Genomic DNA, 14,761 nt, shown 5'->3' with positions numbered 1-14,761 from the left:
GATGCCAGAAAGCTAATCCAAGAGATCCGGTCCATACAAACTGAAAGCAGTCTCCTCGGAAAACCATTCGCTGATGATACATTGTTCTCGGCCCTGCAGAAATGCACGATCCGGCATCCGGTGTACAAGGAGACGGTTGCCACCGTCCATCAAATCGACTTCAACGCCCTTGCCACCGCATTAAGCATCCGGCAGACTGCTGTCGAGAGTGTCCCCGCACAAAGGATCGACCCCCGACAAGCCAGCGCTAGAACCGCCGGCAACGACGATCAAAATGAACGGGCCGGAGAGACCGAAGCCGAAGCCGACAACAGCCACGCGAGCCCGAGGAACGCAAGCAAACCACGCCGAATCCGATGCTGGATCTGCAAGCGACCGGGACATGGTATCAGCCAATGCGACGCCTTGGTTACCATTCCCAAGGACTCTCCCCTCGCTGAACCCAAATAGGAAGTGTGGTGCTCCCTCACCCTCCCAATGAAATGGCAGGACCCCTCGAACCCAAAAGAAACAGCTCATTGGATCTTGGACTCGGGGGCGAGTTATCATATGGTGAATGACTACAGCATGCTCATTCACCCGAGAACTTGCCGAAAGCGGATAATTACCGCCGGAAGCGAGGTCTTGGAAGCAGCAGCTATAGGAGATGCGAGCATATCAACAGATTACGGGGAAATCTCTCTGCAAAATGTATTGTATGTAAAGCACCTTAATGTTAACCTTCTGTCAACAAATTCATTAACGGATGAAGGAGCACGAGTGATATTGGACACAACCGGCGGCCAAATTTTCTTAACAAACGGCATGACACTTAAGATTGCAAAGAATCGCGAGCGAGGACTTCTGGAGTTCCGAGGCGACACATGGCAAGAAAGCGCGATGGCCACATCAGCACCATTGTTTGAAGGTGTTGATGAGGAGTTCGAGCATATTAAGAATGAGCCGAAAGTTTCAAAGCAACAACTATGGCATGAGCGTCTCGGGCACCCAGGAAGAGATAAAGCTAAGGCGATCACAAACAAGTTAAAGGATAAGCATACCATGAAATTGGATCCAAACACCGCTCTGACATGTGAGCAGTGCGTACGATCCAAGAGCACAAGCGCTCGGATGGGGAAAGGTAGCGGCGAGAGAGCCGTAGGGCCCCTGGATCTTATCCACGTCGATCTAATAATAGACTCGTCCCACGTGACGGAGTACACATGCACGTTGGTGCTGGTCGACGATCATAGCAAGTATGTGTATGCACAGCCATTGACACGAAAGAGTCATGCCTTTATGCAACTTAAAAGGATTGTTTCGTTCCTGGAGACACAGACGGATCGGAAGCTAAAAGCGATCCGATCCGATCAAGGAACAGAATGGAAAAGCAATGATGCATTAGAATGGTCGCTAGAAAAGGGCATAGAGTGGCAAACCACCGTAGGGTACAACAGCAAACAAAATGGACGGGTAGAGAGAATGAACAGGACCCTTGGAGAGAAGATGAGAACGTTGCTAATGCAGAGGAGACTACCGAAGAAGTTCTGGCCATACGCGATCAGAGCTGCAGCGTTCAAAATAAACCTCACTCCGAGCGTTGATAATGAATTCCCTTATCAAGCGATGTTTGGCAAGTCGCCGGAACGAGCTTTAAAGCTCCTACGAGTGTTTGGTTGTCTGGCATGGGTAAACATACCCAAAGTTAAACGGGACAACAAGAAACTGGACCAGCGAGCTGTCGCATCCATTTTCTTAGGGTACAGTCTAGAGAGGAAGGGCTGGCTTTTCTACAGCCCGGACTACAATCCGAACATCTTCTGGAGTAATTCAGCAAAATTCATGGAATCAAAGTGCTGGTCAGACAGAACAGAGTGGCGACCGGTTGATACAAAGGGACCCCCAATGACGATGACAGAAGAAAATCTCGAAGATCTAGGATATAACAAAGAAAATATATTCGACGAAACAGATGAAGAGCCACTACGAGAATACATGGATATGGAGTCAGACTCGGAAGAAAGATTACGCGAAGGAATAGCAGAGGTGATGGAACAAGGACCAATCGCCGAAACTCAAATTGACAGCGAATTCTATGGACTCGTAGCGACGCGACCGGAACGGAGAAAGAACCTGGACCCAACCATACATGAAGCAATGAATGGAGAGGACAGAAAGCACTGGGAGGAGGCCATGCGAAAGGAGCTGGATGGATTAGAGGCGATGGGCACATGGGAGATAGTCGACCTTCCAAAGGGTGCAAACACCGTCGACACACGTTGGGTACTCAAGATCAAAACCGATGCAAACCTCGTGCCAACAAAGTTCAAAGCCTGGCTCGTGGCACGAGGTTTCACTCAACGCGAGGGCATCGACTATACAGAGGTCTTCGCACCAGTAGCACCTATCCAATCCATTCGAGGGGTGATCGCGGTCGCAGCAGTACGAGATTGGGAAATGGATTCTATTGACGTAAAGCAAGTGTACCTGAACTCCACTATACACCATGATGTATACCTCAAGCCCCCAGTAGGAATCGAAATACCACCCGGAAAAGTGTTGAAGGTAGTGAAAGGACTGTACGGTTTGAAACAGTCGGGCCGAGAATGGAACATTGAGTTAGACTCACACCTCCGGACGATCGGATTTCATTGCATGCAGAGCGCTCCATGCCTATACTCAAGAGGGACAGGCGACAAGATCACGATCATCACAGCATACGTGGACGACATGCTGATAACATCACCCAGTCGTGAGGAAGTAGACCGCGCAAAGCGGGAGATCATGGACAAATGGGAGACGCAAGACAATGGAAGGATCAAAGAATTTCTGGGTATCAAGATTATACGTGATAGAAGACGGAGGAGGATATCCCTGAGTCTAACGGCATACATCAAGGAAATGGTGAACAAATGGTTAGGAGGAGCAAACGAGAAATCCTGGATACCCATGCTGAGTGTAGCGAACACCGCCGGAGGCGAGCGATGTGAACCTAAGCGAGCAAAGAGGTATCAAGAATTGGTCGGCCAACTATTATGGGTCTCCAACACAGCCCGACCAGATATTGCCTTTGCCGTCGGCGTATTGGCGCGATATATGTCGATCCCGATCGACAGTGCATGGAAGGCAGCTGTCCACGTGGTAAAGTACCTGAACCAAACGAACGAATATCAGTTGCACCTAGGAGGAGAGACAAACGAGCACTCGGATACACCGGTAACGACGTATACCGACGCAAACTGGGCATCCGACCCCACAAATGGACGAAGAAGTACCTCGGGGTCGATAACATATGTGTATGGATGTCCGGTGAGTTGGAAATCACACGTTCAGAAGTGTGTGGCACTGTCGGCAGTCGAAGCAGAGTTTGTCGCCGCTTCCGAAGCGGTACGAGAAACCTTATTCTTCTCATATTTGCTCCGGGATTTGGAGGCCACGGGCGTTCAGCCCGTACTATACACAGACAGCCAGGGGTGCATACAGGTGAGTAAAGACCCAGCCAAACATTGGAAGTTAAAGCACATCGACACACGGTATCATTTCGTACGCGATCACGTACAAGAGGGCGATGTGGAGATCAAATATGTCGGAACGGCAAACAACGTTGCAGATGTCTTGACAAAACCCTTACAGGGTCTTAACACCTCACGATTGGCTAGGATGATAGGACTGGAGATCCCGCCGAAGGGGGGAGTTGAAGATGCGTCGGCATCTCAAGCAAGGTGCACGTGTTACGGCCGAGACATCGAGATACGGGAGGCTCACATAAGCGAGGAGCACAATGAGGTACGCAATTGTTGTCATGGTGACAGCACAGTGGCACCCGGTATCATAGCAACACAGGGGTACAAATGAAGGAACACACCCTGCCTCGGATGGGATCAGAGCAGTGAATGGAGTATATATATGTGTTTGTCATTTAGTCTCACACTAAGAAAACTAAGCATTACATAGAACATACGGCTGTGGCAAAGGGAGTCTGATCGTGACCCCGATAACGCCGTATATTAATTGTTATCTTCAATTCAGTCCGACACCAGCTCAGCGTCTATTTTGCGAAGGAATGGAATTTTGAATTAATTTTTCCCCCCCTTTTTTCTGCGGTGGTTTTTTGGGACCATTTCTTTCAATCAAGCCCACCGAAGCTGAGGACGGGATGAAAAAGAACAAACGGGACACTGATCTGCTTCATTTGGCACTGGTTGACACCCCATCCCCACTCGCTCTCACATCATCGAACACTGGGCCCGAACGTTGCACAGATGGCGATGATCAACTGTCTATAGCATGAGATATGATCTATTAAGTGTATGAATAGAGATCTAATGATAAATGGTTTCCTCTGGTTCCGTTTTAATGTCGAGTCGATTCCTTGTTCTCCACCTCCGCAGTGGGCTCAGCCTTGAGATTCTCAGGATCAACAACCTTGTCCTTCTGGGTCTGCGGTGTTTGTTTAATATCTCTCCTCAAACTATAGCCCTTCACGCCCAATACCGCCAAGAGCCCAGCACCAACCATTGGAGCCAAAACAATCCACACCACCTGCAATCCATCTGCATAAGCCTTGATAATCTCCCTACTCAACTCGGGCGGTTGGATATTCCTCAACCCTGTCAGATCCTGTCCTCCTGATTCAGTCTCTACCATGGACTGTTGAAATCCAGGAATCACAGCCAACCTGCTTCTGCTTTGAGTGTTGAACACGGCACCAGAAACAGCGATACCCATTGTACCACCCAGCGATCGGACCAGAGACATAGCAGCGACTGTAGTGGAGAGGTCTCCATGCGGCATTGCAGCCATGAGACCGACGAGGGGAGTTTGGAATAAGAATCCGGTTCCGCAGCCTGCCACGCCGATAAAAGTTTCCTGGCGCGCCTGGGAGGAGGATGCGTTGAGCGTAGCCATGAGCGAGTATCCGATGACCATGATCGCCCAACCCGCCCAGAGGAAGGGACGGTAGGCGCGGAATTTGGTGATTCCAATGCCGGTTACGCTGGAGAAGATGGAAGTGATGAGGGCGTAAGGGAGCATGTAAACGCCGGACATGAGTGCAGAGGCGCCAAAGATGGCTTGGAAGTAGACGGGGAGGTAGTAGGTTGCTGCGAAGAAGGCGAATGCGTGGAGCAGGACCGAGATGAGAAGGAGAGAGGTGGTACGGGTGGTGACCAAGCGAGGTGGAACGATAGGTTTCTTGTTTGTCTTAAACTCCCAGGTCATGAAGACGATCATAAGCACTCCTCCGACGACGAGCAGCGCGATGGTTTCCGGTACGTTCCAGGCTTTGGTTTCGGCATAGTTGAAGCCGAGCAGGACGAGGATGACAGAGACGACGATGAGAATCAATCCGATAAAGTCAAACTCTGCGCATGCTTCCCTGAATGACAACTTGGGTCTAGGATTCAAGTTGAGCGAAAAGAAAATGATCGCAAGCGCGATCGCACCTAGCGGAAGGTTGATAAAGAAACACCATCTCCAACCAGTGGGACCTGCATCTGTAAAAGCACCTCCCAGTAAAGGGCCTATGACACTAGCAATCCCCCATACACCTCCGATCCATCCTGAATACTTTCCTCGATCCTCCAACGATACGATATCGCCGATGATAATGTTGACCAGCGAAATGACACCTCCTCCTCCGATACCTTGTACACCACGAGCTGCGTCGAGCCAAGCCATGTTCTGTGCAGCTCCACAGAGGGCGGAACCGATGAGGAAGATGACCGTTGCGGCGTAAAGCAGAGGTTTACGACCTGTGAGATCGGAAAGACGACCGTAGAGAGGGATGAGCGAGGTGGAGGCGAGAAGGTAGGCGGATCCCACCCACGAGTATTGGCCTGGGTTGCCATCGAGACGTTGCGAGATCAGAGGCAATGCAGTACTGACAATCGTCTGGTCAAGTGCAGCTAGGCCTGGCCAGCGTTAATAAGGGAAGGACGAGGTGGAACAAGTGTCAGCACCATGTTCCTAGAGGCTGGAATGATGGAGAGGAAGAGGTGCAAGACTTACCGACGATGAGACAAATCCCCGGCATAACAATTTTCATGTTGTTATAAGGCAAAACTACCTGGTCCTTTTGCAACCAGTGGCTAGAGCCTTGACCCTTGGTCGCCTCAACAGCAGCGGGTTGCTCTCCAACCTTGTCCGAACGGGCGCTCTTGCCATCAGCATCAGAAGTAGCTGCCGAGGTATGAGTTCTGGTCGGAGAAAAACGAGTTTCTGCGACAGGACTGTGGTCTGTTAGAGCAGCGCCGACCTGAGCTCCTTCCATAGCTGCGACTTGGATATCTGCTGCCTCCTGTCGAGCTAAGGTAGAGGGAGATACCTCTTGCATTTGGTCCGAGTCCACCATGCCGAAGCTGCTTTAATGTTAAAAAAAAAAAAAAAAAAAAAAAAAATGTTCTTCTTTTATTGGTGGGTTGACTTGATGAATGAAGTGGGCGGTGGGGTTGGAGCCGCCGGCGATTGAACGGTTTATATCCCTTTTGGTTATCAGCCAAGGCTGAGTCGGATCTGATAACGGATCCAAGTTGTAGATGATCCGTTGGAAGGGAAAGATGATAGAATGATGGTGGAGAGAATAGTAGAGATCGAGAGCAAGAATGAGTGGCTGGTGTCCGTGGAGAGAAGTGTTAGTCACCACGTCACCACGAAAGGCAAAACAGGAAAGTCCGAGCAAAAAAAAACCCCATCAGGCTTGAATAAGCCCGCCGTTCAATTTGCCGAATTTGGCGTTTTTCGAAATGCATAGCCTGCCTGCCTGAAGATTGTAATACAGAAAGGTGGTTGCCGATCAATTCGCCTTTCGGATTCCCCACGGCTTTTCCGCAAAAAGGATAACCGAGTCAAGTCACCGTGGGAAATCTTTCATCCGAGCCAACTCACGCGAGGATTTGCCGCGTTTCTTCTAAGCCGCGCGCACTTCGGAGCCCAACCTTCAACGGAGCCGCATTTCTCGTTTGATGTTAGGCCGACAAAAAAGCTTGCAAGGGTGTTACGTTGTCAAGTGTAACAGTCGAAACAGATGCCGAGATTTCCGACAGAATGTTGCCTGCGGCTCGCGGCGTCTACGATACTTGCTAGTCGTAACGGGCTCATTCTGCGTGGCAGTTCCAAGTCTGTCAACTCAAAATTCTTGCTGCCAGGATGCTAGCTGAGCAGGTGAGATTAGACGGAGAAGCCTGATACAGTAGGTCGATCATTCCCGGTTGCAGTGGCGTTTACTGACAGAAAGCTTGTTGGTCATGATCCTTTTTTGGCGGGGTAAAACATGAAATGCCGAGTTTCTACGCACGAATCAGCAGTCTGTAACCATAACCCTAAGCTTTGGATCGGTATCCACTCCTACTCTTTCCTCCGACACCGTTGAACCTCTGGAAAGTACAAGAACGACAGTCGGAACTAGGCATTACCGATCCAGAAGGTGCTTCTATGGCAGCAAGTCTGTTCGGTGCGGGTTCAGACGCCACTGCTTCTGGGTTAGCGTTTTTCGTTATGGCTATGTGCAAGTCCCCTTCCGTCCTCCAGCAACTTCAGAAAGAGATAGATTCTATGTGACAGCACTCATCTCCCCACATTCGACCCGATCGCGCATCCTACCTCCACGCAACAGTACAAGAAACCCTGCGATGGAGACCCGTTAGTGCCGGAGGCTTTGCTTATAAGTTGACCTCTGATGTCGAATACAACAACTACATTTTGCCAAAAGGAAGCACTGTTGTTGCACCCCAGTGACCCAACAGCTTAGATCCGAACGAATACCCAAACCCACACATTTTCGACCCGGAACGATTCCTAGATGAGGAAAAAGCGGTGAAAGGGACATGGTTCGCGACGCAACGTGGATCAGTTGCGTTTGGAATCGGAAGGAGGATTTGCCCAGAATTGCATGTTGCTATGAGGTCATTCGCAATTAATATTGCTTGTATGGATTGGTGTTTTGATATTTCATATCCAAGCGGGGTTGCGGGCAAGGTGGATGACTTTGCGTTTGATTCGAGGGCCAACTCGCATCCGCTTCCGTTCGAGGCGAGTTTCAGGTGGAGGTCGAAGGGGAAGGAGGTGAAACCACGGTGGAGGGAGGAACAAGAGAGAGAGAGAGAGAGAGGGGGCAGGGTCAGCGGTTCCCGTATATTGAGAGGATATCAGCAACAATTCAAGAAAAGAGAGAAAAGACTTATGATCTTTACTGAAGCACCTGGCTCGCTTACAAGAGTCGACACGCCACCGTGGAAATGATCCAGCTCAGCTTCTTGCAAAAAGAGCAACTACCGTGCCGCAAGGAAGAACGCCTGTGAGCAAAACGAAGGAATTGCCAAAAGCAGTGGCATTCTTTGCAGAACCATCCCTGCCAGACGAGACAATTAGACTGCTGCGTTGACGATCATGTTGTGTGCCTCTCCAGTCTGTGCGAGTGAATCTGCCATCTTCACCCTTGTCTCGACCAGACTAAGGACAGCAAGGTGATGTGTGATCTCTGCGGCAAATCGAGCTTGATCTTGCAGCACCAGAGCAGAAACAAGGCTTTCGCGCGATCGAGCTCTGCTGTTTGCAGGACTGTTGGCCTTATCAGGTCGTGATGCTGACCGGTCGTCAAAGTGCGAGAGCATCATACTCGAGTTGCGGATGCCTTTGTGAGCTGCGAGGAAGGCTCTTTCTCGTTCTTGCTCCTGCTGCTGCAAAGAAGTGCTTCGATTGATGCTGCTCTCAGGCGAAGGGGTGATCTGGGCGGTCTGTTGCGTCGTGACTGCATATTCGCAGCAATGCTTGAGCACCTAGCTGACCTTGACGAGTAGCGACATGGAGTTGTCAAAATCTTCGATAACAGGGAGTCCGCGACGTTGAAGGATATGAGCTTCTGTCTGGTCCAAGCTGTGTGGCATTGGGCTGGTCGTTGGATCTCCAGCCTCGACACGACGAGGGAAGGGTATTCGAATGTATTGTCGCTCTATCGTCACTGGCAGCCTCGCCAACCGACTCTGAAAGCAGTCAAGGAGGAAAAGACTCCAAAATGCGAAAGGCTCTTCCTTCGCCTGCATCAGACCTCGAAGCGCTCTTGAAAGGTGCGTGTTTCGTACCGGACCAACCGACATGCGGGGATGCGCCCCTGGCGCTGAGGTGTGCAGATGGAGCAGGCGAGCTTCAGATGCTGCCAATGCCAAGTCTGCCTGCGCTGATGCAATATTTGATTGGGCGTGCGACACTTCAGCGAGAATAAGCCGGACTACAAAGGTGGCTGGCGATACATAACCTCCTGACTTTGCCTGAGCTTGGGCCGCAAGATCACGTGCACAGTCGGCGTAGAGCCTTGTGATAATAGACATCCACAGTGGATCGTCAAGTCGGGGCAGTTCGAGCTGTGCTTGTGAACGTAGAAGGTCGTCCATGCCTTTGAACGTGCTTGAAGCGCTGATGCCACTCGGAATCGTCAATAAGAGAAGAGGAAGACCAATGGCGATGGTCGTAGAAAGCAACGCTCGAGCCATCATATACTCTGATTAGACGCTAGATTCTGAGTCTAGCAATACTGCTACGTCGCTCAAAGCGCATCCATTGATCTCTGCAAACAGCCAAGCGTCTTGCTAGCAGATGTCGACGATGCGGTCAAGTGTCTGTTGACTGGGAAATGGGGGAAAGCGAAAAGGCTGAGCAGATGAGCGCGTTTGAGTAGGAGAGCGGGCGTTTGCTTCGCTACTGCTGCTGCTGCTATAGTGACGAGGCGCCGTCCAAACGGATGACGGTACCCGTGCTCTAAACACCGAAGGTGTCGCTGCTGAACCGTGCGGCTGCTACAAAGTTCCCGTGCTCGGGTGCACGGATGGCAGAGACAAGGAGCTCGAATTGTCGTCACGCCTCGTCATCAGCGAAGTTGTCTGCGTCTGAGGCGCACATTGGCCCATAGCGAGCTGAGATCTGCTCGCGATTGGGCTGACACTGTCGGATGACTTCATGCGCTTGTTCGGAGGGATCAAATCAAGTCTGTGGTCAGTGAGATGTTGGACCGACACTCGGGATGCTGACGCTGATGCTGGACTCAAACTGCTGTACGGTCTTGTGCATATCGAAGTGCTATCTGTGCTTGTCGAAGGGATCTAAATGTCTTCATTCTGCTGTAGCTGTCTCGGAAGATACCAGATGTGCGCACGAAGCTTCTCGTTCTCCTCCCACAGCTGCTCGTTCTGCTCCTCCTGAGCAGTGTCGCGCTGACGAGACATCGAAGAACTCGATGTCAGCTCAACATCCGAGTTGCTCCTCTTGAAGATCCTTGCGAGCAGAGATGTGTCATACTCGCAAGGAGCAGTAGAGCTGCCTGCGCCATCATCACCAGGATGATAGGCGAGCCACGCCTTCTCGGAACGCGTGCAGGAAGGCTTCCTTGCATCGCATCGCAACTTGCGCTTTCGACGCGCTAAACAAGCTTGAGACCGTCGGAGCGTGTCGGATGGCTTTGTTCTACCATATTTGGTCTGCGTCTCGGTCGCGTCGTCATGGTGATCTGCTGCTGAGTCATGCTAAAAAGGTCGGGACGAGAAACTAGCAGTCTGCGCATTGTTGGTGTTGTATGTGTGGGAAAGCTATGCCTGTATCGGCTCGTATCAGGCCGGTTGACGGGATAACTGATGATCGTATCAGGCCGAATACCTAGGGCTGTCCGATAACCGTATCAGGAGAAGATAAGGGTCAGGCGGAAATAGAGGCCTGAGCTCTATCGCTGCATGGCCCCTTGCCCTACCTCGTCGTGTCTCAGACTCGTCTTTCGCTCAACATGACTACTGTATCGTCCACAAGGTAAAACGTATAAATGCACCAGACTCAGTTAGTTCGTCCTTCATTAGCATCAATCCATCCATCTGTCTGTACATACCGTTCATCGTCGACATAGGTAATAAATCGCGTCCTACCATTCAAGTCTGCCATCCGTTTCAACATTCGTCGGGTCCTAGATCAGGCTCCCTTCGCACAGGTGTGAAGCAACTACAATGCTTGCTTATTACGAAAGAATTGAGGCTACGAAAACATGAGAATATATATACCTTAACACCGTCACTGACAACGTCCAGTTGCCTCAGGTGGGTCGAGTATCTCCCCTACATAGCCCCACGTCTGACCGGTGGCATCCATTTCATAATTATTGCCATGACAACGCACAGCTTGGCGCACTTCATTTGTTGGTGTCAGCCTTCGAGAGTAAGCGGCATATGTTGTTGGATAGAGTGACAGACTTGTGCGCCTACCCTGTGGATGATACAGAAACATACTACTCTGCCAACGAGGCTGGAGCATGCAGGGGTAGGGCTCAGGCTCTTAGCTCTTCGGCATCGCACAGTCGATATACCGATACCTTATCGCGATAATCGGCTTGATGCGAGCTGATATACTACACAGGCCTCCTTCACCAACTTGGTCGATGCCAAAGCTTCATCAAGTTGCATGAAAGCAAACTTTGCGCCACCGTGCTGCAGCCACTTTCGACTCCAATCAGAGCCTGGCAACAATGCAGACATCGAGCAACAACCGTCCAGGAGACGAAATCTCAGCTGTTGTTGTGAAGCCTCCTGTATGCAGAACTGCTGAACACTCTTCGTCTTCACATGCTTGCTGTGTGTTTGCTGTGATATGGACTCGTGGTTGCTCTTCGATCGGGCCTTAGTGGCGCGTTGGTGGGATGAAGCTCTTGTGCTTGTCTCCATTGTAGCAACCTTCAACGGCGTGGGAGCTTTCAGGACTGAAAAAATAGCTTCGCCATGATACTTAATGTGGCGCCGGCCTTTCTCTCTGATCTTAGAAGGCAAATTTTTAGATTTGCTGTCAGCAGGAAAGGGGCTACGACCCTTTGAACAATGCCGCCAGAAGAACGACTGGTTGTCTTGCAGACTAGATGTCTTGTACACTACATGCTGTACGACGACGGTATCCCTGCACATCAGGCCACATGTTTTCGGACCTCTTCTGCGAGCGATACTGCGTTCAAGTGCTTGTTCCAGTCTCGACCTTTGCTGATCCTTTCGTATATAGCCCATTGAAGTTCGGAGGGAGCTTGGAATATGTCTGTCAGAAATCCTGGTCCTCTTGTCCTTCTTAGCTCTTCAAGATGGTCAACTTCATCAAGCTCCTCGGTCTATGGGCCATCCTACTCTTTTCTATGGTTTCCGCTGGCAAGCTGAAGAAACATCAGTCGCGAGCCTGGTTTGCCGCAAAAGACTATCTGGAAACAGCTCACGGCTTACTTGAAACAAAATTTAGAACGCCAACAGACTTCGAAATCCCGAAAGAGGACATCAAAAAAGCATGGGAGCATGCTTACAGCCAAGATAAAGGCTCGCTCTATATGAATCAAGTCGAAAATCACCCGAAGACCATTTACACTCTCACTAAGATCCCTCAGAGTAGCGAACTTGGTCGAAAATGGGGGTTAGACAACCTGTCGAAGAACGCCTATTTATTCTGGGAGATCAAAAAAAACAAAGAGCACAAGTTTCTCGCTGCTCAGACTTGGTCAGTTGGCGGTCTCTTTGTGGACGGAAAGAAGCTGCAAGAAGTCGTTGAAAAAGCGGCAAAGCTTTGAGTCGAAGAGCTTGAGCGCCAATAGTCTATCTGCAAAGCACCAGGAGAATCCTGTCAGCGATTGAGAAGCTTCATGCTTCTCCGATCACACCCTGCGCATCTCATGGCCCGTTGCTTAGCTGCTGTGTCTACCGCCTTTGTTATAGGCAACTTGCAAATCGTGCCTGTTAGCGCATTCCGTCCATCCTTGATTCCATCGATTTTGAAAATAGTGCTCAAAATACTGCGTGGAATACGAGTGGGAGTGAAAGGTTTTGACATTCCTGTTTTTGGAGAACAATTACCCAAAGCTTATGTGTGCAAGTCTTACCATCCAAGAGCACAGATTCGTGTCACAAAAAGGAAATATCATCTCTTCTCGAAAATGTTTCACGCGGCGGACCGGCGGGGATGCGCGAATGCACGTCAAATAGCGCGCGTTCACGTGCTAAGCCGTAAGAACTCCGCTCAAGATGGATGAGTTGCTCAGTCTTCCCACTCCAATCAGAAGACTTGTTCGAATCCATGTGCTCAGCTCATTCTGCTTAGGGGGGTTTTATTTTTTATTTTTTATTTTATTTTTTCTCCAGAGAATACAGAAGATGGTGGTCAGGTATCCATACAATTGAGTAAGTCCTGCCTTGCCCCCCCAACATCAGTCTCGTTTAGTTTTGAAAGCAGACAAAAGAGACTGACATTTCTGTGCTTATGGTTCTCGGCAGTTACTCATGCTTCTACCTCCTGGGCAGAAACAAGTTTACAGCAAACGATGATGGAGGATACGAGAATGTCGCCATTGAACATATTGCTGACAAATGCGAATGGAATTCAGACAAAAAGGAGCTTTCTTGCACCGACTGATCCTCACACACATTCACACTCAAGCACAAGTCGAGAGTGGTAAAATTACAGGGAAATCATGTTAATGTATTAAGAGAAAACAGGTCGTGTGAAGAAACTGTTTAGAGCTTGGCCTTCTGGCTCTTCAGAACGTTGTCGAGCTTGGTAGAGAGCATGATGTTGCCCTTAACCTTGAGCTTGCCGGACATGAAAGCCTTGTGACCGTTGACCTAACCGTCGGCGAGGTCGATGAAGGTGTCGTCAGAGAGGTCGATGGTGACATCGGCCTTGCCCTTTGTCTTGCCTTCGTAGGCTTCAGCGTTCTGTTGAGGTTGTAGAGATGGGTTAGAGGAGAGTTAGTCAGCGAGATGAACAACGGGGACGAGGTGGGAGCGGGAGAGCCGCTCTTTGCACGAACATTACGGTAGTCGTCGGCGATGCGGTGTTGAAGCGAGGCGCGCAGAGTCATATGGCAGAGCCAAATGTCGGCCAAAGTCCGTGAACGGCAGTAAAGGCGAGATGGAAGGACCAATATCACGCCTTCTGGTTGCTTCTGCGTTGCATGGTTGCAACGGACTGCGCTGCGCCGAGGTTACCGCAAATGATCGAGTAAAGGCGCAAGTCTCTGGCTGGGTATTGAAACGTACCTTCTTGAGGTCAATAGTCCAGACGAGTTCCTTGCCGCCAGCGTTCTTGACGTGCATCCCGAAACAGCCGTTGGTCTGTTATCGAAAGAGCGTCGGAGCGTGAGACAGAGGAGAAAGCAGGAGCGAGATTTGTTCGAAAAATGAGTACCGGCAACGAGGGGAGTGGACAGGAAGCAAAGTGGCGAAAGAAGCAGGTCAGCAAATGAATTCGTCGTGCAGTGAGCCGTGGAGGTTGAGAAGCTAGCGAAGATCATCTGCTCGCCGTCGCTGAATGCCAGCTGAGCCTTCAATGCCGCCATTCTGGATGGGTGTGGAGAAATTGACACATGCTCGGCATCCTCGCTAAGTGAATGACAGGCGGAAAGCAGCAGCTAGCTGACAGCGGACCAGAATACAGGCCGCTGTAATGATGAATGAAACTTACCTTCTTCTGGATGTCCTTCTTCTCCTTGTCATCCATGCTCTTGAGACCCTAACCCCAAAAAGTTACACCGTTACAACGCGCATATAGCCTGCGCATGTAACAGCGACACTATTGCGCATGTTGAATGTGCATAGGCAGACAAAGAGGTTGTGAGCTGCTCCGCTCTGTAAATGCAAAGTCTCCGACGAACAGCCTATGTCGCCACTCTGCCTTTCGGAAAGTTGAAGCCGCGCTCACGCGAGGCTGCTGTGAAGCCCAGACACTACATTCCATACTCGTCTTGACTGCTTTCCATTGTTCCTGTGGCAACGATGCTTTGAGATGCATG

General features: G+C 50.3%; 4 protein-coding genes across 4 annotated transcripts; 2 read left to right on the top strand and 2 right to left on the bottom strand.

Moving 5' to 3' along the window:
• Positions 1–804: 804 nt before the first annotated feature.
• UHO2_03055 (uncharacterized protein) lies at positions 805–3,990 on the top strand (the record flags this gene model as incomplete). Its single annotated transcript, XM_041557971.1, has 2 exons — positions 805–3,765; positions 3,934–3,990. The coding sequence occupies 2 exons, from the start codon at positions 805–807 to the stop codon at positions 3,988–3,990; spliced, it is 3,018 nt and encodes a 1,005-aa protein (XP_041413905.1).
• Positions 3,991–4,332: 342 nt separating this feature from the next.
• On the bottom strand, positions 4,333–6,331 carry UHO2_03054 (related to multidrug resistance proteins; the record flags this gene model as incomplete). Its single annotated transcript, XM_041557970.1, has 2 exons — positions 4,333–5,891; positions 5,989–6,331. The coding sequence occupies 2 exons, from the start codon at positions 6,329–6,331 to the stop codon at positions 4,333–4,335; spliced, it is 1,902 nt and encodes a 633-aa protein (XP_041413904.1).
• A 2,011-nt stretch (positions 6,332–8,342) lies between these two features.
• UHO2_03053 (uncharacterized protein) lies at positions 8,343–9,464 on the bottom strand (the record flags this gene model as incomplete). The annotated part of the gene is made up of 3 exons (XM_041557969.1): positions 8,343–8,711; positions 8,763–8,957; positions 9,057–9,464. 3 exons carry the CDS (start codon positions 9,462–9,464, stop codon positions 8,343–8,345), a joined length of 972 nt encoding a protein of 323 aa, XP_041413903.1.
• Positions 9,465–12,070: 2,606 nt separating this feature from the next.
• Positions 12,071–12,544, top strand: UHO2_03052 (uncharacterized protein; the record flags this gene model as incomplete). Its single annotated transcript, XM_041557968.1, has 1 exon — positions 12,071–12,544. One exon carries the CDS (start codon positions 12,071–12,073, stop codon positions 12,542–12,544), a length of 474 nt encoding a protein of 157 aa, XP_041413902.1.
• Between the last annotated feature and the right edge of the window lie 2,217 nt (positions 12,545–14,761).

This window comes from Ustilago hordei (genome assembly GCF_900519145.1).
Source record: "Ustilago hordei strain Uho2 genome assembly, contig: UHO2_contig_05, whole genome shotgun sequence".
Lineage (NCBI taxonomy): Eukaryota > Fungi > Basidiomycota > Ustilaginomycetes > Ustilaginales > Ustilaginaceae > Ustilago > Ustilago hordei.
Note: the sequence above shows the minus strand (reverse complement) of the source record. Positions and strands in the feature narration are given on the sequence as shown.